At 33.1% G+C, this 24,489-nt stretch overlaps 3 protein-coding genes across 3 annotated transcripts; all 3 read right to left on the reverse strand.

Annotated features, from left to right (window-relative positions):
- Positions 1-147: 147 nt before the first annotated feature.
- LOC110687334 (probable disease resistance protein At4g27220) lies at positions 148-6,315 on the reverse strand. Its single transcript, XM_021863969.1, has 5 exons — positions 5,922-6,315; positions 5,272-5,452; positions 923-3,701; positions 757-842; positions 148-611 (listed from the first exon to the last, which is right to left on the reverse strand). Exons 2-5 carry the CDS (start codon positions 5,282-5,284, stop codon positions 472-474), a joined length of 3,018 nt encoding a protein of 1,005 aa, XP_021719661.1. The 5' UTR covers positions 5,285-5,452; positions 5,922-6,315; the 3' UTR covers positions 148-471.
- A 1,344-nt stretch (positions 6,316-7,659) lies between these two features.
- LOC110687335 lies at positions 7,660-12,025 on the reverse strand. The gene is made up of 4 exons (XM_021863970.1): positions 9,730-12,025; positions 9,137-9,211; positions 8,480-8,553; positions 7,660-7,984 (listed from the first exon to the last, which is right to left on the reverse strand). The coding sequence occupies exons 1-3, from the start codon at positions 10,104-10,106 to the stop codon at positions 8,493-8,495; spliced, it is 513 nt and encodes a 170-aa protein (XP_021719662.1). The 5' UTR covers positions 10,107-12,025; the 3' UTR covers positions 7,660-7,984; positions 8,480-8,492.
- On the reverse strand, positions 10,111-10,897 carry LOC110687190 (F-box protein At4g22390-like). The gene is made up of 2 exons (XM_021863803.1): positions 10,206-10,897; positions 10,111-10,120 (listed from the first exon to the last, which is right to left on the reverse strand). Exons 1-2 carry the CDS (start codon positions 10,895-10,897, stop codon positions 10,111-10,113), a joined length of 702 nt encoding a protein of 233 aa, XP_021719495.1.
- Positions 12,026-24,489: the final 12,464 nt, after the last annotated feature.

The raw sequence follows: 24,489 nt of genomic DNA on the forward strand, positions 1-24,489 counted from the left end.
GAGTAAAAGTCCTTTTCCAATAGATTTATTTCATCATTTACCTCCAATTTTATTCTAGCAATCCTTCTGTTGGTGTGATTGTTATAAAATTGACCTAGGATATTTCTGTAGGTCTCGTAGGTTATGCTATAAGTCTAATACTTCGACTAAAAAGGGTACGAGTCAAGTTTGTCTAATTCATATATGGTAATGATAATAAATGTTTACTCATCAAGCACAATTTATTGAACAAAATCCAACATTATAAAGATAAGTAAGGACCGAAAGAGTAATACACAATCAACTAGAGATTTATATAAGAACACAGTGACTGATGCAGACGATTGGCTGATAAAAGCATCCCTGTAAAACGATCCCTAGAGACTTGACCAGCAATGCTTAGCCCACAGTTAGTGAAAATGCCTCTGTTGTGATTGTTACTGAACCTGCACATTTCTTGGTTGCTGCCATAAGTTTTTAAGTCGCGACAGATTAATTTATAAACAGCACCCCAATGCGTCTCTGTGCCATCCTGGCCAAATTAGCAAAATTATCCAAGCGGCGTACTATGTAGCCAGGGCTCTGAGGAGGGGTTAAAACTTCTTCATTCTCTGATATAATAGCTGCAACTCCTGCACATAATTTTCGTGTGTTTTCCATTGGGGTGATGGCATCAGTCTATAGGACTATTGATATCTTTGTTAAGAAACTAAACTATTGAAGACTATCTTAATTATAGTTTAAAAGATATCTTGCAATTATGTCAGTGATACTTACTATTTCTCTCTGTTGCTTTCCTTCTGTAATAATTTGATCGATCATTGTTGGGCAGTAATTGTGAACTCGATTCTTGTTTCTTCGTGCTGCATGAGAAATTATGTCAGCTATTTATTATCTAGATTCTTAGCATTAGTTCTTAAGATAAAAAAAATTCTGACAATACCTCACAAAAGAAACTATGTCTTCAGGTACATCAGCTTCTTCAATTTCAAGATTACTAGTATCATCCAAATTGGAGTTTCCTCTAAACTTTATTTTTCTAGGATTTTCCCCAGATTTACATATGACCGATGGCAAACTCTTGAGCTTGTCACAGTTCCACACAGAGAATCGGCGGAAGGCAGGCCACTCAAGTGCCTGTCCGTCAGCATATATGCTTTCCAATTGTAGCAAGTCGATCAAGACTAGTTCTTGTATTTCTGGAAGACAGCAGGAAACAATTGTGTGTGAATCGGTACTTGAGTTTGCAGTAGACTTTATGATCCCCAAAAGTGACCAGCATTTCCTTATAAATATCTTTTCGAGGCTTCGTAGACAGTGCATCATCTCTATAGAGAAAAGATAGTTCAAGCCACTACAATCATACAGATTCAGGACCTTCAAGTTCTGAAAGTGGATGCCTGTTTTCTCGAGTGTGTTGCTGGGACTTAAGCTGCCAGACCTGCATGCACTCAGGTATAGCTCCAAGGTTCCTTCTGGAAGTTGATGACCAACAGGGTAGCCGTCAATGAATGCTATACTGTTTTCACCTAAGTTTCCATTAATGTTGAATCCACCAACACAGAACTTAAAACGAGGTGCACGTGGGCGTGGCCTTGTTCCAGGAATAGCTTTCATGTAGTCACTAAACACCTCTTTGTTGAAGAAATTGAGTTGTAGAATCCTCAAGTCATTTAAATAAGCGAGCTCCTCAACATAGGCTTCCCCTGAGTTTGACCTCATTTGTTTCGATTTCCAACTATAAGCCTCAGCATCATTCATCATGAGAAGCAATTCTTGCAAACTTTCTAATTCACTCACTAATCCAGCTTGGAATTTGGTCAGTTTGGAGTGGGAAAGGTCTAGACGCCTAAGGTTTTTCAACTTCTCCATTCCTAATGGTAGTTCTTCTAAAGGTGTTCCGAAAAGGTCTAGTACAATCAGTTCTTCGAGGTTGGACAAGCAAGGTAGGGATCTCAAGTTGAGGCAGTAGCGTAAATAAAGCACTTGAAGGAATCTCAGGTTACAAATTGATGATGGGAGGTTATAAATATTGGTGCAAGATAGATCTAGTAATTTGAGATTTGGGGTTCCAGTGAAAAAGTCATCTGAAAAAAGATCAAGTGGGTTATTCTGGAGTAGCAATGTGGACAATTTCGGACAATTGGGTTGATTTTTAAGCACTCCTAGTTTATTGTACATGAAAGAGGCTCGTAGAATCTCACCATTCTGATCATCGATTGATGGAAAGTCTGTGAGATCATTCCCTGAATCGATAAGCATCCCTGATCCTCGTATCAAATTCACTGCCATATCGTTTAGTAAGCTGAGCATCTTGACTGTCTCTCTGGTGCCATTGGAGTCTGCTTTCTCTAAAAGACGCGCAGTTTTAAGTAATGTCAGTATATTCTTCCCTTTCTTTCTCTTCTCTTGCAGTGATACAATATACTCATCTAGCAAACCTGCCCATATCCAATTGTCTATCAACTGTTCTACGTCGATAGGACAACCTTTTGGATACAAGGCACAATACAGAAAGCAATTTTTATAGGTAGTATTTTCTAGCTTCTTGAAGCTGCATTCCAATCTCTTAAACTGTGTATCAGCAGAAGATGCAGGCTTAGTTCGGCTACTCAACATTTCCTTGAGCGCGAGTATAGAAGAAATCTCACTCGAGCTTTGACAATGTATACCTCTCATATGATATGCCAACATGATGATTTCTGATGGCAATCCCTGACAATTTTCTACTGCTTTCTTCATCAGATCCACTGCCTCGCCCTTTAAATTAGGAAGGGGACGGCCAAGACTATTCTCGAAAAATTCCCATCCATCAGAGAGAGGTTTTATCTCAAAATACTCGTCTTTGGCAATCTTATTACACGTAAGTTGTGACCTGGAAATCAATATAACCTTGCAAACTACTCCTGCCTCAGCTTCTTCCTCTGGAATTCCAATATCTCGAAGGGTGAAATTCTCCCATAAGAAATCAATAAAGACCAAACACTTTTGCCTTCGAACAAACTCATCACGAATCTTTGTAGCTCTATCTCTATTATCATCAGCAGCAATTATCTCTATGTTAAGACTCTTCATGATCTTCTCTTGGAAACTCTTGAGTTCAATTCCGTAGTCAGCTTCCACCCATATAACATAACCAAATGTTTCATAGTCATCGGTCATAGCCTTGTTACAAACAGCTTGTGCAACAGCGGTCTTCCCAACACCTGCGATTCCATGTATGCAGACGACTTTGACATCATTCCTTAGGCTGATGCACTCCCATATCTTTTGTACATCATCACCTCGCGTCTTCAACACAATATCACTATGAGACCACTTGTATCCTTTCACCACAGGCTTATGTCTTTCTATCAGCTTATCAATCTTCTCAATCTCCTCTTGAATCAATTTTCTTGCAGCACGCCTGCGACAACAGTTAGGCAAGCAGCCACTCGTACATGTGGCTTCTATGTTGTTTTCTAGGCGTTTAATCTTTTCTTCTACGTCTTTGAGGGTGTCATTTGCTTCTTTCTTCCATTTTATGGCGTCATTATTAGGGATTGCAATCCCGTTTACTTGTCGTTCAAATGTATCTAGCTTATCTTTGCCTGTTTTTAGCTTCTCCTTCAACTGATTCAATTTCGCTTCTAGTACTTCAAAAGTGTACGGAGCATATGCTTCTCGAATGCAAGGAGATACTAACCCGTTAACTAGAGCAGCAAGTGTTTTCGTTGCAGCTACTGTACAGCATCAATGTTAAATAGGTACATACAATGGAGGAGATAAAGCAAAGTTAGCAATCAAATACTTCAAAGTTCAAACTGATAAGTACAAATTTTACAAGCCATAAACTCCGATATACTGTGACACTCCCACTCCCTTCCCCTCTGATTAATCACAACGTACGACTTTGAAAATGCCTGACTTTATATTTAATGCTTGTCAATGTATTACTTTGATCATTAATATATTTGATCACCATGTAATAACATTCTACTTTGTAAGAAATAATACCCATACTCTATATATTAAAAAAAGTTTACTTTTTCGTACATTGAAATAAACCAATCCAATACGGAATAATGCTTTAGGTTGTTCCTCAATAAAATTTTTAAAAAACAAGCCATCAATGACTTGAGGTTATTACTCGTACATTTGTGTATTACTGTATGTATTAGCAATTTTTTTTTTTTTGACGGGGTATTAGCATTTTGATATCAAAGATAGCGGATAAATAATGTAAAAATCAACTTGTCACGGTTAATTAGCAATCAAAGGGAGTACTCCGTAAATATTTTATCCACACACTTAAAATATTATATTATACAGTGGGATCCTTCTTATGGTAAAAAATTAGAAATACAGACCGCTGACTCTAGGACCATTCTATGGCGTAGAAAGTAGATTTTAGGCACACACTTTAGATTTGCCCATTGGAGCTCTTTCTATTAAGCCAAATGCAAATACTAGTAGTATGCTGCTGCAACAATATAACAGTACAACAACAACAACCACCACCACCTCTGGGAAGAGCGTCCTAATTTATTTATTTTTTACCTTAAAGTGCATCCTAATACGGAGTATTTATTTATTTTATCTCTCAAAAAATGAGTTGATTAGTGTTGACTCGGTAGATCCACTATTTTGATTGTTTTGTCACATCTCGATTCAATAAGTTGGTTGTGATCCACCCTTTAGTATTGAGATTTTAGCCAATTAACGATTTTTTTCTCTAAATTTACAAAAACTTAGGATATGTTTAATTTACTTTATTCCAAAATCTTATTACCTATATTTCCGATCAGATTAGGAAAAATAAAAAATAAAAAAAATAAAAAAATAAAAATTGGCCAGAATATAAAAAAAAAAATCTAATAAGCCTTGTTTAGTTCAACTTATTTTTACTATTTTAGAAAAAATAAGATCAGATCAGAAGAAAAAATAAGTTCAAATCAGAACATTGTTTTATGTGTGGTTTTTTATCGCAAAATATTTTTAATTTCGTAATGAAAAAAATTGTGAAAATTACATATTAATAAACTACACATTATTACGAATCTAACAAGATCCCACTTGATATATTTTTTCCTTATAGATTATCGTACACTTAAGGTCAAAGTTTGGTCAAATCAGACAATCAGATCAGATCAGATCAGTAAAAATAAGGTGAACCAAACAAGGCCTTCAATTGATTTATATAAATACTATATTTTTTCTTCTAGATTATCATACATATAATTTAAAAGTTTGGTTGAATCACACAATCAGATCAGATTAGATCAAGCAGGACATAAAGAAAAGAAAATGTACCTGGTTCTGGCATTCTTTTTTTCCCTTTTTTGGTGCGTGCAACGGATCACAAGTTTTAAAAATGTTACTCGCCAAATTCACCCCCGTTGTTCTTGATCATAGTTGTATTCCGTATATCTCCTCCACAAAGTTAGGAAAAAGCCAAGTTGATTTGAATACAACCTTATTAATTCTTACGCACCTAAGTATACAAACAATACTCATCATTTACTCATCAAAACTATACAAAGTATATACTTCGTAGTATTCATGGGGTTGACGTCAATATTCTAGACGACTATCATATGAGGTGAGTTCAGTACATTTACATAGAAGTTTAATACAACATCCGTTTCATATTTTAGGCAACTTTAGGCTATTATTTGTGAGATATAAAATATTCTAAAGTTGCAAAAAATATGAAACAAAGGTAGTAAAAAAAAATCGATTGATAATGAAAAGATTAGTTCGTCAAACTCTTAACTAGTTATTTCATTTATTCGTCTTTTTAAACAAATTACTCAAATGACCACATAGGGTCTTGACAAATTGTGTAATGATAAACGTGTACAGTAAATTTCACTCAATTTAAAACTCAAAAAATTGAATGAACATTCACTAATAAGCTGTTAAGAGTAAAATGCAAAGGACTAAGATCAAGAAAAACATACCTGAAGAAGCTGCAGAAAGAAACTCCAAAAAGCTATACTGAATAGAGCTAGTGAGAGCTTAATTGCTATTGATAGAACATTAGAACGACCATTAATACTTAAGAATTAGTTTTATTTTAATAGGATTAGAGATGTGTTTTTATTTTTTTTATTTTTAAGCCAACTGTTGATTCTTCTCTTCTCCTATCATTTTAGTAGAAATTTCGTATGATAATAGAGGTTGAAAATAATTATATATACCCGGGTACACTACGATTTTACTTTTTTTAAAAAAATTATTTTAATCATCCAGCAATTACGGAGTACTCATCCAGCAATTATAGAGTACAATTATATTTTGATTTTTTAATGAAAGGTACATCCTAACCTATCAAGAGTAATAAAATTAAAGAACATCGCTCTAAGGAATCGATATAATGTCTTCAAAATCTTTGTCCAGTTATGCTCACAATCTTGACATTATTTATTTATTTGAGATGAGATAAGATAAGCTCAAAATGAATAATTTTATACAAAGTATGTGCGAAGTATTTAAATTGGGGTAGACAAGAATTATCCAAATTAAATTTACAAATTCAATAATGATATGATTTACACAAATTCTTATATGTGGCTGTCACAGGGGTTACTTCGTCAATGTTATAGGGTTACTTGGTCGGTGTTAAAAGGATTACTTTGTTCTTTTACAACCAGCCACATGGCGTGGATAACTACACACAAGACGGAATGTTGTATATTCGTATTCGTATAGACGTATATAAGGTATATTGCAACGTTGCTAACCATTATGTAAAGCTATAAAATCCGTATTTGTGGTTTGGTTTTGATGATGTCAACTCTCATTTAGTCATTTGTTAACTCGTCGCTATTATACCATGTAAAAGTCAATACCTAATGTTTTAATTATTACTCAGTAATTTATAAATATGCAATTGGTGCAAATAATAATGACAAAGATATAATGTTTTTTTTTTATTTCCTCTATCATGTTCTTCCATGGTTGACTTGGGAAAAAAAAAAGGTTAATGTTAGATTAAGTTATCTTACTCATCTTATTTAGATATTTTCTCTGTTTTAATTACTCCGTAGTTAAATACACTTTCATAAATTTCATTAGTTCTTTGTGTACAACTTGTGGGTGAATCTTTGTAGTCAGGGGTGTTCAAAAATTGGTTGGATCGAAAAAATGGACTGAACCGGTCCGGATCGACACCGGACCGTATCAAATTAATCAGTCTGATCTTCGGGTCGAGAAATTTATTTTTCGATGCGGTCCAAAACCCTATAAAAATTGGTCTTGGAGCAGACTGGTTTTTTCCTTTAATTTATACATAAAACCTTTAATAATTATTAAGATTATCCTTAACAAGCTTGAAAAACTTTAGTCATATGAGCTTTTTTTTTCCTAAACATATAAAAAAAAACAATTAAATATTGTTTTTCCTTTATTTTGTTTTTCAAATTTCCATAAATTATTCAAAATTTTGGAATTTTTTTTATAAAAATTCTAAAATCAGTCCAAACCGGTCTGGTCCGGGTTTTGGACCGATTTTTTGGTTCAGTCTGGATTTGGTCCTAGCTTAATCAGTCCGGTGTTCGATTCTTGAAATTCGATTTTTCGGTTCGGTCTTGGACCGATGAACAACCCTATTTGTAGTACTAATTTTATGGAGTAAGAAATTATGAATATAGATAAGCTTAATAGTTAATATGATGAGTTTAATCCCAGTTTCTTTTTCTTAGAGTCATAAGGATTAGCCAGAAAACATTTTCTGATTGGTAACAAAGCAAGCTTACCTTCTAGTTAGTACTAAACCTACTAGTACATAAACACCGGCTACTACCAAGTACGAGAAGATAATTAGTCACAAAGCTAAAAATTAAACAGTAACATTCCCATGTCTAATTACCATCTTACTAAGCATAATTCGTTAACGAGTTGAAAGAAATGCACAGTCCTAACCACTCCACAAAGCCGAAGCAATCACTTCACAAGCCGAAGACTCACTGTGCCTCATCAGGAAAAAAAAGGTCCAACGTGCAATATCACACCACCATGCAAGCTGCATATAGCATGGAATTGAAACAAATAGGCAAATCAAACATTAGCATAACAGAGGAATTAACACTACATAATCAAACACAATGATCATTCAAAGACTTCACGCTGTAAAATCCATCTCACATAACAGATTTTCATAAGCTGAATAATGTTCATTCATAAATAAGCATACGTTGTGTTATAATATGCAAATATTAATTACAAAATCGACAAAATTGGCTTTGTGAATGTTAATGTAGATAGAAAGGGTTAATGTTCCATGGAAAAAAAGATGTCAAGTTGTCAACCATTAGCTACTATATTCACTTTATACACATGAACATGAAGTTATCTAGGCACAAAGCTTAATTCACATAGTTTAATTGTCCCTTGGCTATCTAATATCCGACAAGTGCAATGTTAGAAGAATCTTTATTATAATTAAAAAAGAAATCATAAATAGCTTTCGATTCTGAATCAATACACTTAGTAAAAATAGTAATTTAGCATCACAAACCTGAAAAACATATCTAGAATTCACGACGAAACTTCATCATTTGGTTGCACATTACAAAAGCTTTTCCCATGCGTCTACAAAGAACCACGACAAAATTAGTATCAGTCAAAGAGCGTCAGGTGACAAACACATTTCAAAACCAACAGATGAAAAGTATGCTTACAGAACTTCTAGGGTACACCAAAGGTATATATAGGTTAAGATTGATGTATCTTGGGGTGACTTTTATACAGTTTAGGGGGTTAGAGTGACTTTCTGATTGTCATTGAGTTTACAATTTAATCCAGATTCTCAATTGTAAGGCCAGGTAACCCTGAACATGTCTTATACTATACACTTGTCTTATCCTACAATGTATGTGCAACCAAGGAATGGTTAGATGTTCGGACTGAAGCAAATTATTAAGGTGAATTCAAGGTTTTAATCATATAAGTTATACATGACACTTAGCATGCAAGCCAGTCAGGTTAGTGAACAGAATAAGCTGTGTTATTCTTCCAAATTCACAGACATAAAAAGTCAGATACCGATATGCATGTAATACATTAACTAGCGTAGAACAAGACTGTCAAACAGCCCTAGTGCTTCCTTTCTACAAGTAAAGGGCACAATTTAGGACAATCCTTAAGGAAATTTGTGTAGATAAAGGTATCTTACACTCTGATAGTATCTAGAGATGAAATATTCTCATCTTCATTGCTGACAGTGTCATCTTCCTCCAAACGGACAGTCCTGTAACCACAATTAACATAACTCAGAACACAACAGAAAAATCGTACAAGAGACTAAAGCATATTTTCCTCCATCGGTTCACAAATGACGTGAAACAACAGGTTAATAGCTCTTATTAGCTGAACATTTTTTTTCAAATGACATGAAAAGTTCCAATCATAGAAAACTATCATCAGTCAAATACTTCGGACTCAACATCTTTAATATATGATTAGTTTCTGCATCAGGAATCAGATGATTAAGAACCAACCAACTAAATTGAGATCAAACAATCCAAGAAGCAAGGCTACGTGAAGTCATGAAAGACATGAACTTAAAGATAATAAAGATATTTTAGCATAATTGTTAGGAATATAGGAAAATGTACGAACATTTAATTAGGTTCACTAAGACCACATTGGCCACTCAATCATAAGAAAGCATAGGTAACCAAGGCTTAATTTCTTACTAAATAGCATTAAGAAAAAAAAAAAAAAAATATTAAGTTATTCACACAATGAAGTTAAAATTGTTCATACCTCTTGCTCTCACAATCTTTTTCCAGGAAAACTAGGCTCTCCGTGAAAGTACAAGCATAAAAGGCAGCGAACATGCCATCATCGCGAATAGTTATCATGTTTTTGGTGCCAGGATCGTAAGACAACAGCTCTCCTTCAAAGGTTTGTGCTAGTACCTCTCCATTCTGCCTCCACCTTAGAACCTTGAGCAATTTCGGCTCCTCAAAATCAACACTCAGAACCTTACTCCAGGAATCAATCACATCATACTCCTTCTGAGTCCACATCTCAAAACCGTCTCCATACTTCTTATACTGAATCATTGACAGCAAACCCTTGGATTCGGAAACCTCAAGAACAATGGGGCAGACCCCAAGTAATGCCAAAGGCAATTCCATCTTCCTAAACCTCTCTTCCTCAACATCAAACACCAACAGACAATTGTTCTTAAACGACGAATCAGACTCTTCCTATCAAATCCAACCCAATGAACACACCCTTGCAGACAACACTGAGACCAAATATCCTCAGCAATGCAAGTAGTAACATCATCAGCAAAAACCCATCTCCAAACCCCTAATTTAACACTATAAACCTCAGTTTTTGGAGGAATTTCATCTAACCCAGAACTAAGCTGAATGTAAGAAACCCTAACAACCTTCAAATCCTGATTTTTGGAATCATACCCAAATCCAAAAACATGCATATAAGGTCCAACAACATCAAACACAATTCTGGGTTTTGGTAACTTAATATGCTTCTTAATCAAAGGATTCCATAAATAGAAAGTATGTTTGTTCCCAAATTGAGTATCAGCAAGAAAAACAACACCATTAACACACCCAACAACACGAAAATTCAAACCCACCCCAGTTTTAAAAGGAAGAATAGAACCCTTGTTAAAAAGCCCAGAAATTTCTTCAGAATCAGAGAAAAAATGGTAAGATTCAACACCATTTTCAGCCAGGGAAGCTTTAGTGAAGCTTCTAAGGAGGAAATTGAGATGGGTTCGATGAAATTTAGTGTGTGAAGTTATGAACTGAGGAGATAGAATGAGAGAATACCATGTTTTGCAGACACAAATGCATTTACCTAACTCTTTTGCTGGGATTCTCTTCAGAATTTCTGACCATAATTTTTGCCAAATTTCAGCCATTTCTGACGTTGTTGATGAATCTGAATCTCCCATTATTCTGAAGCAGAAAAACCCTGAAAATGTGAGAGCTTTGAAGAAAAATTAATTTGTGCTAGTTGAAGAAGATGAGTGCTGAAGAAGGAAAGGGTGGCAGAGTGGTTTTTTTGTAAAGTTTGCAGAGTTTAATTCAAACAAATAGGAAATATTTTTTGCAGCTTTTTTTGCGCAAAAAGACAAATTGTTGTACGGAAAATGTACTTCTTAAAAAAAAATATTTGCATTTTCTACTTGAAGAATTGAAGTTGGACTCAATTATGGTAGAGCATTTGTCCAATGGGCTCGTCTCATTTCCTTGGGCTTTGGGAGCTTGAGTTCTTCCTAAAGCTGTCAAATAATTTTTAACTAGACTCTAGTGTATGTAGCTTTTCCTACACCCCCTTTCTATACTACGTCGTTTTATCAAGCAGCTACTTTTGCATAATTTTTTTTCCTTCCCTTCTTTACCTTCCATTCAAATAAGTACTGTATATAAACATTTTTATAGACTTCATTTTCTCTCTCATTTCTTTCACCAATTTCATTTTCTCTCTCCTCTTTTTCACCAATTTCATTTTCTCTCTCCTGGTTTTTTTTTTATTTATTGTTTTTCAATTTTCTCTCTCTTCTTTCATGGAGATCAATATAAGTAATTCTTACTTTTAATGATAATTCGTCAATTGTTTTGATAATGCTTTGTTTTACAATTGTAATTGGATGATTATAATGATCTGATTTCATAGTTTTTGTTGTATTGACTTTAATTTTGATAATGCTTTGGTTTTGTTATTGTTGTTATTAGTTGATTAATAATTTAGTTTGTATTGTTCATCTAATTCGGGGGTTTTTTTTTGTATTTTTGATTGTTGTTTATTCCAGTTTTGTGCGTTTCGTATGAGTATATATTGTTGTTTTAATTTTGCTATTCGATTATTTTTACCAGTTTTGTGCGTCGTAAAAAAATAATCTTAGTTAAAATAATGATCACTTCTGTAACAGTAAATGTTCAATTATATTTAATGTATTTTTTATGTATTAAAATACTTGTATATGTTTATTGTAGTTGTATTTGAATACTTATGTTGTACATGTGAATTTCAATTATTTTCATTGTTTTATAAATGCTCATATACATTTTAACTAGTGAATATATTTATATTTGTTCTGTTGTAATAATGTTCATTTAATAATTATAAATGTTCATTTATATATATACTTGTGTTTATGGAATTATATGTTGTACATGTGACTTTTTTTAATAATTATCACTATTTTGTAGTTTCAGAAATAATGTTCAGTTATATGACGATAGATGATCATTTATGTTTTACATTTGGTAATTCAACTGTAATTGACCAAATGCATCATTATAATTGAACATTATTGCTAATGTAATTTATTACATGTTACATTATTGCAGTGGGAAAAAAGGATATTATTATTTTTGAAGAAGCAAGTAAGTCTGAGTTAGTGGGGAACGAAACAATTTAAAACTGCTGATGAAGTTTATGAAATGTGTTCAAATTCCAATTATATGGTCAAGCAAATAATCAAGTTGCTACTAGTGTTCAAAAGATCGAGTGCTCAACTTCCTCCCATTATCTTCCAAAAATGTAAAAATTCCTATAAATGCTCAAATGGCTCTAATATTTATAAGAATATCTTTAACCTTTTGTTATTAGGATCTTGCTAACGAGCGCCCCGGGGCGTTAGATAAGGTTAAATTATATTGGTTGAAATAGTATTAAGTTAGGAATTCATGACAAAATCATACGTCGTTCGGTGCAATTAATGTTAATTTTACTCTAATATTTGCACTTTAATTATCTTATCTAACGCCCCGGGGGCGCTCATTAGCTTTTGCCTTGTTATTAAGTACTATTCTTATTGAATATTAATTTTTTTTAAAATCTTCTATAAGTGAATATTTTAGTATTTGTAATTGAGCATTTAGTTTTTAAAAATGATCATTAAGTTTTTGTAAAGAACCATTTAGCTTTTGTGAATGATCAAAATTGATTAACATAATACTTTACATAAAATCCGCAATTTTCATATAAAATTGTAAGAATTATTCTATAAACAAATAATATCTACTCCGTATCAAACTTTAAACGTATAAAATTAAAAAGTTAATCACATAGAGTAATTCTGTTAACAAATAATATCTACGAAGTATAAGTTTTATCAACCAGCTATGGACATATATCTATCCATAAGTGAACATATTATATTATGCCTTTGCAAATCTTCTTGATGCTATTCTATTATTCTTAGACTCATGGTTTTTCTTCAGTAGCATTAGTTGAGCAGTGTATTGCAATTTGCATCCCCAACCTTGTGATTTAGCCTACATGTTAATGAAAATGAATTGTTATTAAAATACACAGTACATTAAGTGTTATATAATTGAAATTATGTGCTACAAAATTGAACACTAAAACTATAACTTGTTTATTAAATTTTACTTAAAATGTTAGCTTTAAAGGCACAAACCTAGATTTTCGACTTATTGTTCTCTTTTTGCCCAGCTTTTTAAGAAATTTCAAAGTTGAATTGATGGTTTATATATACTTCATTTATTTTATGATAAGAATGTATAAGTATAACTAAGCGTTATATTTATGAACATTTAGTTATCTATATTTGAACATACTTTTTTAATTATGTATGAATGTGTGTCTTGAGTTTGTTAAAAAAAAAAAAAGTGTATCTTGAGTTGTACGTAGGTATACTATCTTCTTTTCACTTAAAATGGTACTTCCTCCGTTTTTCTTTTATTGCACCATAAGGACTTTTACACTATTCACTTTATCTTCTTTGACCATCTTTTGTGATTTATCCTTTAGGAAAAACATATTTATGTGGGATCTAGTTACATTCGTCTTGAAATCTACTTTTCAAATATCAATTTTTTATAATTTTCACAAAAGTATAATTAAAGATATTAATAGCCAAAGTAATGCATTGACAAGCGTGAAACACTTTATACTAATAAATGTTCATATATTACAATCCAGCTTATGGTTCAATAAAAAAAAAAGAACGGAGGAAGTATAAAAATTACAATCCAGCTTTGTTTGTTATGCATTTTATAAATGTTTATATATGTGTGTAGAAATGTTCATTATATTTTAAAATCATGAACACATTAATAAATGTAAAAGCAGATATATAAACTATTAATTAACATTTAAATGAATGGTATTTCAAGTTTTGTATGCATTCATAATATATTATACTAATCATTAGCACATATTTTAAAAAAAAATCAAATTAGAATATGTTAATGAATACATATTAACATGTAATTATAGGTAAACACGTGAATAATTTCATTATATGGAAATGAACGTATAGTGCTTTGTAATTGTTCAATTTACCTATGCATTCGAGATATTATTTTTTCAACTGCAACACTCGATACTTGTATATCTTTTAAAAGTGTTGGATCTACAATAGGACATTTTTTCTCACTTTTTTTTTTCTTTTTCTAATTTTATGTAGAGGTGTTTCATCATCACTGTTTTTACACTATATATTTATTTATAAATAATTTTTTTGAAGAAATATTTGTAAATTTTAAAAGTTCGAGTAAATATATATTTACATTTCTGAAGAATCATTGTTTTTCTTCTCTGAAATAGATTTTTCCGAACCGAAAATTAAATTGAAACAAGTATATGTTAATATTACTAATTATTTGCCTCAAAAAAAAATATTACTAATTATTCGAAATTAAATAGTCGCTTTGAAATTGATCAATAATTAACATAAACACTTACATTGATACATTTTCAGCGATTGAACTATCAATTTGTTTCTCGGAACACAATCACAAACAAATTCTCAAAAAATTAGGGTTTGTATTTATATCTATTTATTTTTTTTGCTATAAACATGAACATTAATACTTACTCTTTTGATTTCCGCTTGTTTTTTTTTTTTTGGTGAAATTTGCTTCAATTGTTTGATTTCGTCTATGAAATCTGCCATTGTTGAAGTTTTAGAGCTTTAGATGCGAGAGAGAATGGAGAGAGAAAATGAAAAGAGATTGAGATGAAATGAAAGTTTTTTTTTTTTTTTTTTTTTTTTTTTTTTTTTGTGTGTGTGTGGGGTAAGGGAGTTTACTGACAGTTTTTTTTACTTAGGATAGTAGGGTGTATTGTGGCCTTTGTGGGGAGTAATGGTACGCTGTGTTTTGTGGGGGTGTAGGGATAGTTCCCTACCATAGGGTCTAGCCATAAATAATTAGTCAAATTAGGTCTATGATCGGATTCTAATTACGGAGTAGGTCTAATCGGTTCAAGCATATTGAATATTGGTTTATGTGGAGTTTGAATATCTATATAGAATGATGTGTGATTACACAAATTTTAAACGGATGAAGTGCGGATGACGGATGAAATGGGTGACGAATTGAGAAGTAAGTATGTTGATGTTGTAAATTTTTTTTAAAGGAAGCTAATTAAATTCCTATTATCACACGCTAATAAGTAACCAATCCACCTATTTCACTTGTGGATGACGGATGGATTGGATACGGATGATGGGTTAGGCGGGTGGTGGGTGGAGTGGATGGATGCGAGGGAAACTCCATCCGACCCGAATCTGATCAATTGCAACCCCTAGGGAGGAGGTGTGTAATGTGATATGGGATATGATATTTTACAAGTGTTTGAAGATCTTTTACAAGAATATGTAGATTCAAAATGATCAAACAACAAAGTTGTTCAAACAAATGTGAGTAGTAAAATCATAGGATAGCAATTTGGGAAATTATATATAGGTACATCTCTAACTTTCACAGCTTCAATTCAAGTCTCAAGATCAAGTGTGTTCAATTCTTTTGACCATTTTGGTAAAACCAAATTTAATGTCAAAATCCCAACTTCTAAATTGGAACTCCTATAAGGGTGAGTCTAATCTAGCAAGTTCACTATATCCTTGTTATTTGCTTTTCTAAATCGACGCTAGTATGACGCGTGTCTTTTGTTTGGCCCCTCTATGAGATCTTAAGTCAAGTACGTATGGATTGAATTTGTAGCAAATAAAGTTCTAGCAAATGAAATTTAACCGATGCACTATTAAAGCATCGATTGTATGAGAAAATTTCATAGGTTGAAAGCATCACACCAAAAAGATAAGAATACAAACTCACAAGTCTAGTTCATTCTTTTCTTAGAGACTAACCCTTTTAAGGCATGGGGGCCAAATATTTCATAACCACAAATACATAAGCTTGTTGATAGCATTCTTCACTTTATTATCATGATCATCGTGTAATTTTCATTGCATTCAAGATTTCAAGTTTCAATCAATCAATCATAAGCAACGCCCGTTTTTAAGTGCTTATCATGCCTATTCTATATATTTCACAATGGCTAAAAAAAAAACAAACGATATCGTAACAACAAATAATTACTGTTGACCTTATACATCAAATTGTTAATTATGATGCAACTTCCCAAGTAATATTCTTAAGTACAGTGATCAGACTAATTAATACATAAGTAACAATTGGATGGTGGAGGCATATGTACGATGCCTACTGTGCATCTGATGAACATCAACCGTATAACCAATAACATAAAAACTAAAACAAACGGAGCATATACTCCACTGAACATAAACTTCAACCCCTAAAGGTTGGATTATTTAGGAACAATGAAAACTTTAAATTATTCTCGGACAACCAGCAAAAGGTTGGATTAATTCTAGGCAGTTTTTCCTAGAACTTATTATAGTTTATTGTTATTCAATATACAGGTATAACATTTGTCCTTAAAAGCCATTTGCATAGCTAGAGGTGTCAATTCGGATGATCGGATCGGGTCTGATAAGGTCGGGTGGATCGGGTCAGTTTATAAAGTTGAGTCATGCTAAATTATTATGTTCACACGAGTCTAAATTTGAATCGAATATTTTTCAGGTCGGTTTTGAATCGAGTTGGGTCGGATGTGCTTTTGACACCTCTATGCATAACTATGGCCAATAGCCAACAAGGGCAATAACTACTTTTAACCAAACATATTTAAATTCAAAAAAAAATATATATATATAAAAAAACCCGAAGAGTACAGCTGAACAATCAAGTGTTTGTAGTAATGAATCAAAGAAAAACCGCTCTTTGTTAGCAAATGTTATTTTTTGTATTTAACTGATGAGATGAAATTAGAACCTGGCTAGAAAATTTATTTTACAACCTCTGTTTTACATTATTTGCAATACAGTATTTACCAAAAATGAATATTTCATATTATTTGCAACAATTGTTTTATTTTCTTTTTAACTTGTCATTTTTCTCTATCTCTCTCTTATTACACACATCTCTATCTTTTCCTCTCCATTTAACTCTTACAATGTATTTAACCCTACAAAGTGGCAAATAATAGGAAGTGAAGGTAGGATAATAAGACCAAAACAAGCTAATTACGTAAAAGGAAGAAATAAGTGCACCGTAGCTTAGAAAAAAAAAAAAAAAGTTTGAAAAATGCAATACATGGAGAAACAGACGGATCATGCATCTATGGTAATTATGTACCCTAACGAATTAAAACTTTCCACTTTTGACTAAAAGGAATACATACAAAAAGAAACGAAAAAAAAGGTAACACTCGTATATGCTTTTAATTTAAAAAATAAATTAAAAATAAACAATTTGGTGACGGTGGTGGAGTGAATTTTGGAGTATGCTATGAAAAAGTGAGAAAAGAAGGAAAGAAAGAGAATGGTGGCGAATATGGTAAAACATAAAGCCTATTCATGAGCTTTTGGTCGAGACTTGAGACGATCCAAGGAATAAGTTTTTAAGTGTAATATACTATCTTCATTTCATATTTTTTGCAAGTTTGGAATATTTTATATCTCATAAATAATATACCTAAGTTGCAAAAAATATGAAATGGAGGTAGTAGTTTACTTCGTAACTTTTAAATTGTTCATATACATTCTTTCAAACATTTATAGTAATTAAATTCATACTACTTAAATAGAAATATAGTTTTATAGAGTCTTGTTAGATCAGAATATTTTTAAAAATCAACTTTTTACTACGTATAAAGTTTATTAAAAAAACAACCAAATACTACTCCCTCATTTTTTTATTGCAACCTTTGGAAATTTACACAATTCACATACACTCCTTAATTTGATTGTACGTCATTTGCAATTAATACGTTAATTATGTAGGATCATGTTATATTTGTCTCGAAATATACATTCAAAATATTAAATTTTTATAATTTTCCCGAATCACAACTTATAATATTAAAACTAATTTGTGGCTCGGGCGATGCCCCGAGTTTTGTTTAAATACAAAATGAAAAAATTACCTTAACTTTGAATAATATTTTTGAAAACATTATCTTAAGTTTCAAATTAATTCAAAAAATGGAAAATATATATGGGAATTGAAAGAGAGATGCAGTAGTATACATGTAAATATTATTCTGTGCAATTGCTTAACTGATATTTAATCTAAAAAATTACTCATATCATCCATGGAATAAACAACCATTAGTATGTGATTAATTTCTTATAAATTAATTTGTAGTTTATTATTGTACAATAACTACTTAGAAGTTACATTCTAGAGAAAAATTAAATATGAAAGTTTTTAGAGTGATGACATATATAAGGTGACACGTAAGGGTGACACATAGAGATGATGTGGCACCAAATCATATTGATGCAACAGTGACATATGACGTTACCATGTTGTCCCTTTGTATTTTAATAATATTATAGATTATAAAAAGTGTTGACTACTGTGTGAAATCTCCACTGCAATTAAAAATGGAATGAAGGAAGTATAACGGATTACTGGTATAGTGTGAAACTTCAAAGAGTAATTTTAGTGTGATATATATATATATATATATATATATATATATATATATATATATATATATATATATATATATTGTGCAAAAATAAAAAAAAATTGATATTTTGAGAATTATAGCTTTATGACGATGCAATATCTACAATGATAATGAATATCTTGTCAATTTCACATAAATTATAAAAAATAATAAAATGATTAATGTGAGACAATCTCTCTCTCTCTCTCTTTTTTTCTTAATAAGGAAAGATACAAGAAATTAGGCTAGTCTTCTCTCAAGACTATAACCCAACCTATCTAAAGTAATAAAAAAAGAAAATTTACTATCTAAAAAAGGATCAATATCCTGGTGCATTTGCATGAAATGACCTAAAGAAGCAACATAATCTGCTGCTCTATTGCCCTCTCTATAGATATGCCTAGACTCGACGGAAGAGAAAAGACGAAGGACCTCCCTAATATCTTCCAGCAGTAACTGAATATTCCACGGGCACTGAGCTTTACCTTACAATATATTAATTATAAGTAATAAATTATCCCCTTCAATAAAAATATGAGAAAAACTGTGGGACCGGGCAAGAAGAAGATCATTTCGAAGGGCAGTAGCCTCATCAATAAGAGGCGTACTTGTGCCAATATTATAAGACCAACTATAAATATGATTACCCAAGTGGTCTTTGATAACCACACCTGCAGCACCTGCAGCACCTGAGCCACCATGCACAGAGCCATCAAAATTTATTTTAACAACACCCTGATGAGGAGGAGACCAGGAAATCCGAATCCAAACAAGAGCGCAACTTCCATTCGCCAAAGATTTTTTAGGCACGGGATAAGATAGCCATAGAAGAGAAATTCATGTTTTGAAAGACAATTGAGTTTCTAGTCTTCCAAATACTCCACATAGAAGTAATAATTTTAAGGAAAAATGTAAACTAATAATCCCACCTTTAGTCGGTCTTCCACAAACAATCCCACCTTTTGAAATTTCAGAAATAATCCCACCTTTTTCCCATATCTTCCATTAACAATCCCTGACCGGTTGGATTGATCTGGTAACCGATTTTCTTAAGTTAAAAGACACGTGTAGGTTTTTAATAGGTTTAGTCCGATTTTTAATAATTAAAAAAAAAACAAATCTAATTAAAAAAAAAAATAAAGAAGAAAACCCCCAGCCCCGCCACTAGCCCAGCCTGCCACTGCACTCCTCTCCCCATCCCCGCCCTTGCATTCTCCGGCAACCACCACCCTGAAAACACCACCAGTCGCACACCCCTTCCACAACCATCAATTTCGCACAATCCCGGAGTTCAACGATGATGTAATTCGAACACACGGAGTTTTGAGATTTTTCGTGGGGGTGGGATTTCGTCGGGGTGGTACTTGGGTTTTGTGGGGCTGTAGGCGTGGGTTTTGTGGGGGTGGTGGGTTTTGTATAGGTGGGTTTCATGGGGTGGTTTTTATGGAGTTTTTCAGGCTAAGGGTTGAGTTTTTAGGGCCAAGAGGAGTTATTTGGGGCTGTGGGTGGTGTTTTCGGGGTTATCATTGGTGTTTTTGGGGCTGTGGACGGTGTTTTCGGGGGTGTTAGTGGTTTTGGGGGCTGTGGATGGTGTTTATTTTGGAGCTGTCAGTGGTGTTTTCGGGGTTGTGGGTGTTTTCGGGGCTGTGGATGGTGTTTTTGGGGTTGTGGGTGGTGTTTTCGGGGCTGTGGGTGGTGTTTTCGGGGGCTTTCGATGGTGTTTTTGGGGCTGTGGATGGTGTTTTCGGGGGCAGTCAGTGGTGTTTTCGGGGGCAGTCAGTGGTGTTTTCGAGGTTGTGGGTGGTGTAATTTGAGTGAGGCTCGGGTTTTGGGGGTGGTGATGGTATTTCGGCGTGGTTGGGGGTTTCGTAGTGGCCTAATGGATGGAGGTGGCGTTAAAGGGTGAGGGTTGGGGTGACCACGATGGTGGCTGGTGGTCGTAGAAGAGATTAAGTTTTAAAAATAAAGGGAATTTTTTTTTAACCTGTTTAACAGGTTGTAGGTCAAAGGGATTGTTAGTGGAAGATCCCTATCAAAGGTGGGATTATTTCTGGAATTTCAAAAGGTGGGATTGTTTGTGGAAGACCGACTAAAGGTGGGATTATTAGTTTACATTATTCCTAATTTTAATCACAGAAAAAGTAAAATTCCCATGTAAAATCCTGAAATGATGATAAAAATTATTATCGAGAGGAACATAGCCCAGGCAATTGGTAGTAGGGTTAGCAGTCCAAAAACGTTTAGTAAACGAACATGAAAGGAATAAATGATCCTGGGTTTCAGCATGTAAATTACATAAAGGGCATGTACTAGGAACGTCCAACTGATGATGAGCAAGATTTGCTCTAGTAGGAAGAGCGTTATGAAGAAGTTGCCAAACAAAAAATTTCAATTTTGGAGAGATCTAATTTCCAAATCAAACAAATTAATTCCCACTTAGTATGGGAAGATATGTTATGGGCTAACCAAGTAACAGATTTTACAGTAAGATCGCTAGTATTAGACAAACCCGAGCAAGGTTCATCTTGGATAGATGAGGAGGAAAAGGGATACCTTGAATAATATGGACTAAATTATTAGGAACAAGAAGAGACAGGGCCGTAACATCCCACTCATTAGAGTCCGTAATAAATTGATCCACAGTAAGATCTAGAGTATGGATATCTGAAATATCTAAATTTAACATAGAAATAATATTTTCAGAAGAGCACCAATTATCCAACCAGAAAACAACACTAGTGTCGTTACCAATTTTCCAACAAAGTCCCTTAAAAAGAAGAGGGCGGATTTGGAGAATCTTTCGCCAAATCCAAGAGTCCTTCAGCTGAAGCCTATACTCAAAGAAGGTTTGTTTAGTGAGATACTTAGCTGTAACCGAACGTACCCAAAGGTTATTTGGGTCTGAGATTATTTTTCACCCTTATTTGGCTAAAAAAGCCGAATTCCAGCTTCAGTCCACCATAACTTTGGGCTAACAAATTTTATCCCAAGAAATCATGGGGATCCCATTTTTTGGTGGAGACTGTTTCCAAAAAAAAATTTCTATTAATCTGATCCAATGAGGTAGTAATACTTTTAGGAAGGCGGGTTGTGGACATAGAAAAAGAAGGTAAAGATTTCAAATTACTCTGTATGAGAATAGTCTACCCAGCTTTGGATACTGTATTAGAAGACCAGTTGTTCAATTTTTGCTCTGCTTTAGACCTTTAGTTACTAAATGCTGGAAATTTTGTTTCATAAAAGATCGAGTTGTAAATAAAAAGCCCAAATATCTACCCAAAAAAGACTTTGGAGTCATATTAAAATAACTAGCCAAATTTCTTTTTTTCGAGGAAGGGACTAATTTAGAAAAAACAATAGAGGACATGTGAAAATTTATCAGTTGACCAGACAAGGCCGAAAATTCACTAAGTATGTTTCGGATGTGAGAACAAGACGCTGAAGTAGCACGGCAAAATAATAAACTATCTTCTGCAAATAAGAGGCAAGGGATAATAGGAGCAGATAAGGCAATTTTAAAACCTATACTAGATTTTCGATCCAAAGAATCTGAACGAAGCTTCTTCCAGAGCACTTCCATACATATAGCAAATAAGACTGGTGATAAAGGATCTCCTTGACGTAATCCTCTGGAAGGGATAATCATATTAGAAGTGTTATTAACTATCGGAGAATAGGAGACAAAGGTAACACATCTCTTTATTTAACGGATCCAAGTATCATTAAAACCAAAAGCCGATAGAGTTGCCCAAAGGAAATCCCATTCAACTCTATCATAAGCCTTTTCCATATCTAATTTTAGTGTCAACCAACCTGTTTTATTTTTTGACTTATTAAAAATATTCAGTATCTCCTTAACTAATAAGAAATTATCCTAAATAGCCGTATCTGGGGCAAAAACATTTTGGTAAAGACCTATGATCTTCTTTAAAAAAAGGCTTTAAGCGAATAACTAGAATTTTTGAAATTTCTTTATATAATGTCGTACATAAACTAATAGGTCGAAATTGACTAGCCTTAGTTGGATTATCAATTTTTGGAATAAGAGAAATGAGCGTGTAATGTGGTTAAGTTGGCGTAGCATAATACCATTATAGAAGAACCCCCGTACAGCTTTGCAAAAATCAGTTCCTATGATAGGCCAGTATGAGACAATCTCATACAAGTCCTAGCAGGCTACTATATTTGTTTAGCAAAGCGTTGATAAGGAAATAAAACTTGCTACTTTTTTTTGGATAACCAACTTCTTTGGTACTTAGGTCCTGTTTAGTTTAACTTATTTTTACTTATTTCAGAAAAAATAGGTTCAGATCAGATCATCGTTTCATGTGCAATTTTTTATCGTTAAATATCTTTAATTTCGTAATGAAAAAAATTATAAAAATTACATATTAATAAAATTCACATTATTACGAATCTAATAAGATCCCACTTGATATATATTTTTTCCTTACAAATTATCATACACTTAAGGTCAAAGTTTGGTCAAATCAGATAATAAGATCGGATCAAATCAGACCAGATAAGATCAGACCAGACAAGATCAGATAAGTTCAGATAAGCAAAAATAAGGTGAACTAAACTGGACCTTAGTCTACTTACTACATGCATTCAACAAGTTCCTTGTTAAAATTTTTGATTTGTGAGAACAACTTTCATGGATCATTTTTGTTTGGTTTACCAAAAACCTTCCTAGAAGTGTTTATATACGGTATACCATATATAAGTATTTCCTTGTTTGTTTCTCAAAATTTGAGAGGGGGGCCGGGGGTAGGAGGTTTGGGAATACATTTCTCTGTTAAATTTTGTGAATCTAAGGAGGAAGAAAAGTGAAGAAAGAGAGGGAAGCCATTAAAGTAGCTTGAGTTTTGGTCAGTAAAGAGAGATGAAAAAGAAAGAGTAAAAGAGAGGAGAGAGAAAAAGAAAGTAGTGTATTATTATTCCAAAATGAATTACAACTTAGCTTTTTATACTACTGTACTAATCATAAAGCTTAAGCTAAATGACTAATGTTCTAAAACATAACAATCTTACAACTAGTAAAGCTTAGAGCTAAACTCTATATTCCAACACCCCCCCTCAAACTGAAAATGGTTAACCATTTTTAGTTTGAAGAAGCTAACAGGAGGGGAATAAAATGCAAAGAAAGCAAGGAAGAAAGCAAAGCTACAATCAAAGATGCGATGTATACAATCCCATGTAACTGAAGCCAATCATCGTCATCAACTCATAAGCAACATTCCAAGAATATGTATTTTGCTGAAGAGATGCCAATATCGATGCCAACTGAAACTATAAATTTGCTGAAACCTCAACCTTCATAGCACCATAATTACACAAGTACCAACTCCCACAAAACACACTAATGTATTCCAAATCAGTCGTATTTGGAACTAACCAAACAACGCCATCACCACAATACACAAACACCACCATATATCACAAATAGACCATCAAATTGATTTAATAGATGACCAAACCATATCAATCCTCCAAACCAGCCATAAACAACCAAACTTTCCAAATACACCAACTGTGTGACCACCAATCTCACGATACACCCATGTACCATCAACCAAACCTATCTCCACCAATATAACAACACATACACTATCGCTCCAATGTAAATGGAAAATAAGAGGAGAAAGAATCTGGAAGAGAATGTGTTTAGAGGCTGAAAAATAGAAGGAAAATGATCATAAAGGATCTGAAAAATTATCAGAGAAAATATCAGAATAAAGAGAA

Source organism: Chenopodium quinoa, unplaced genomic scaffold, assembly GCF_001683475.1.
Source record: "Chenopodium quinoa cultivar QQ74 unplaced genomic scaffold, ASM168347v1, whole genome shotgun sequence".
Lineage (NCBI taxonomy): Eukaryota > Viridiplantae > Streptophyta > Magnoliopsida > Caryophyllales > Amaranthaceae > Chenopodium > Chenopodium quinoa.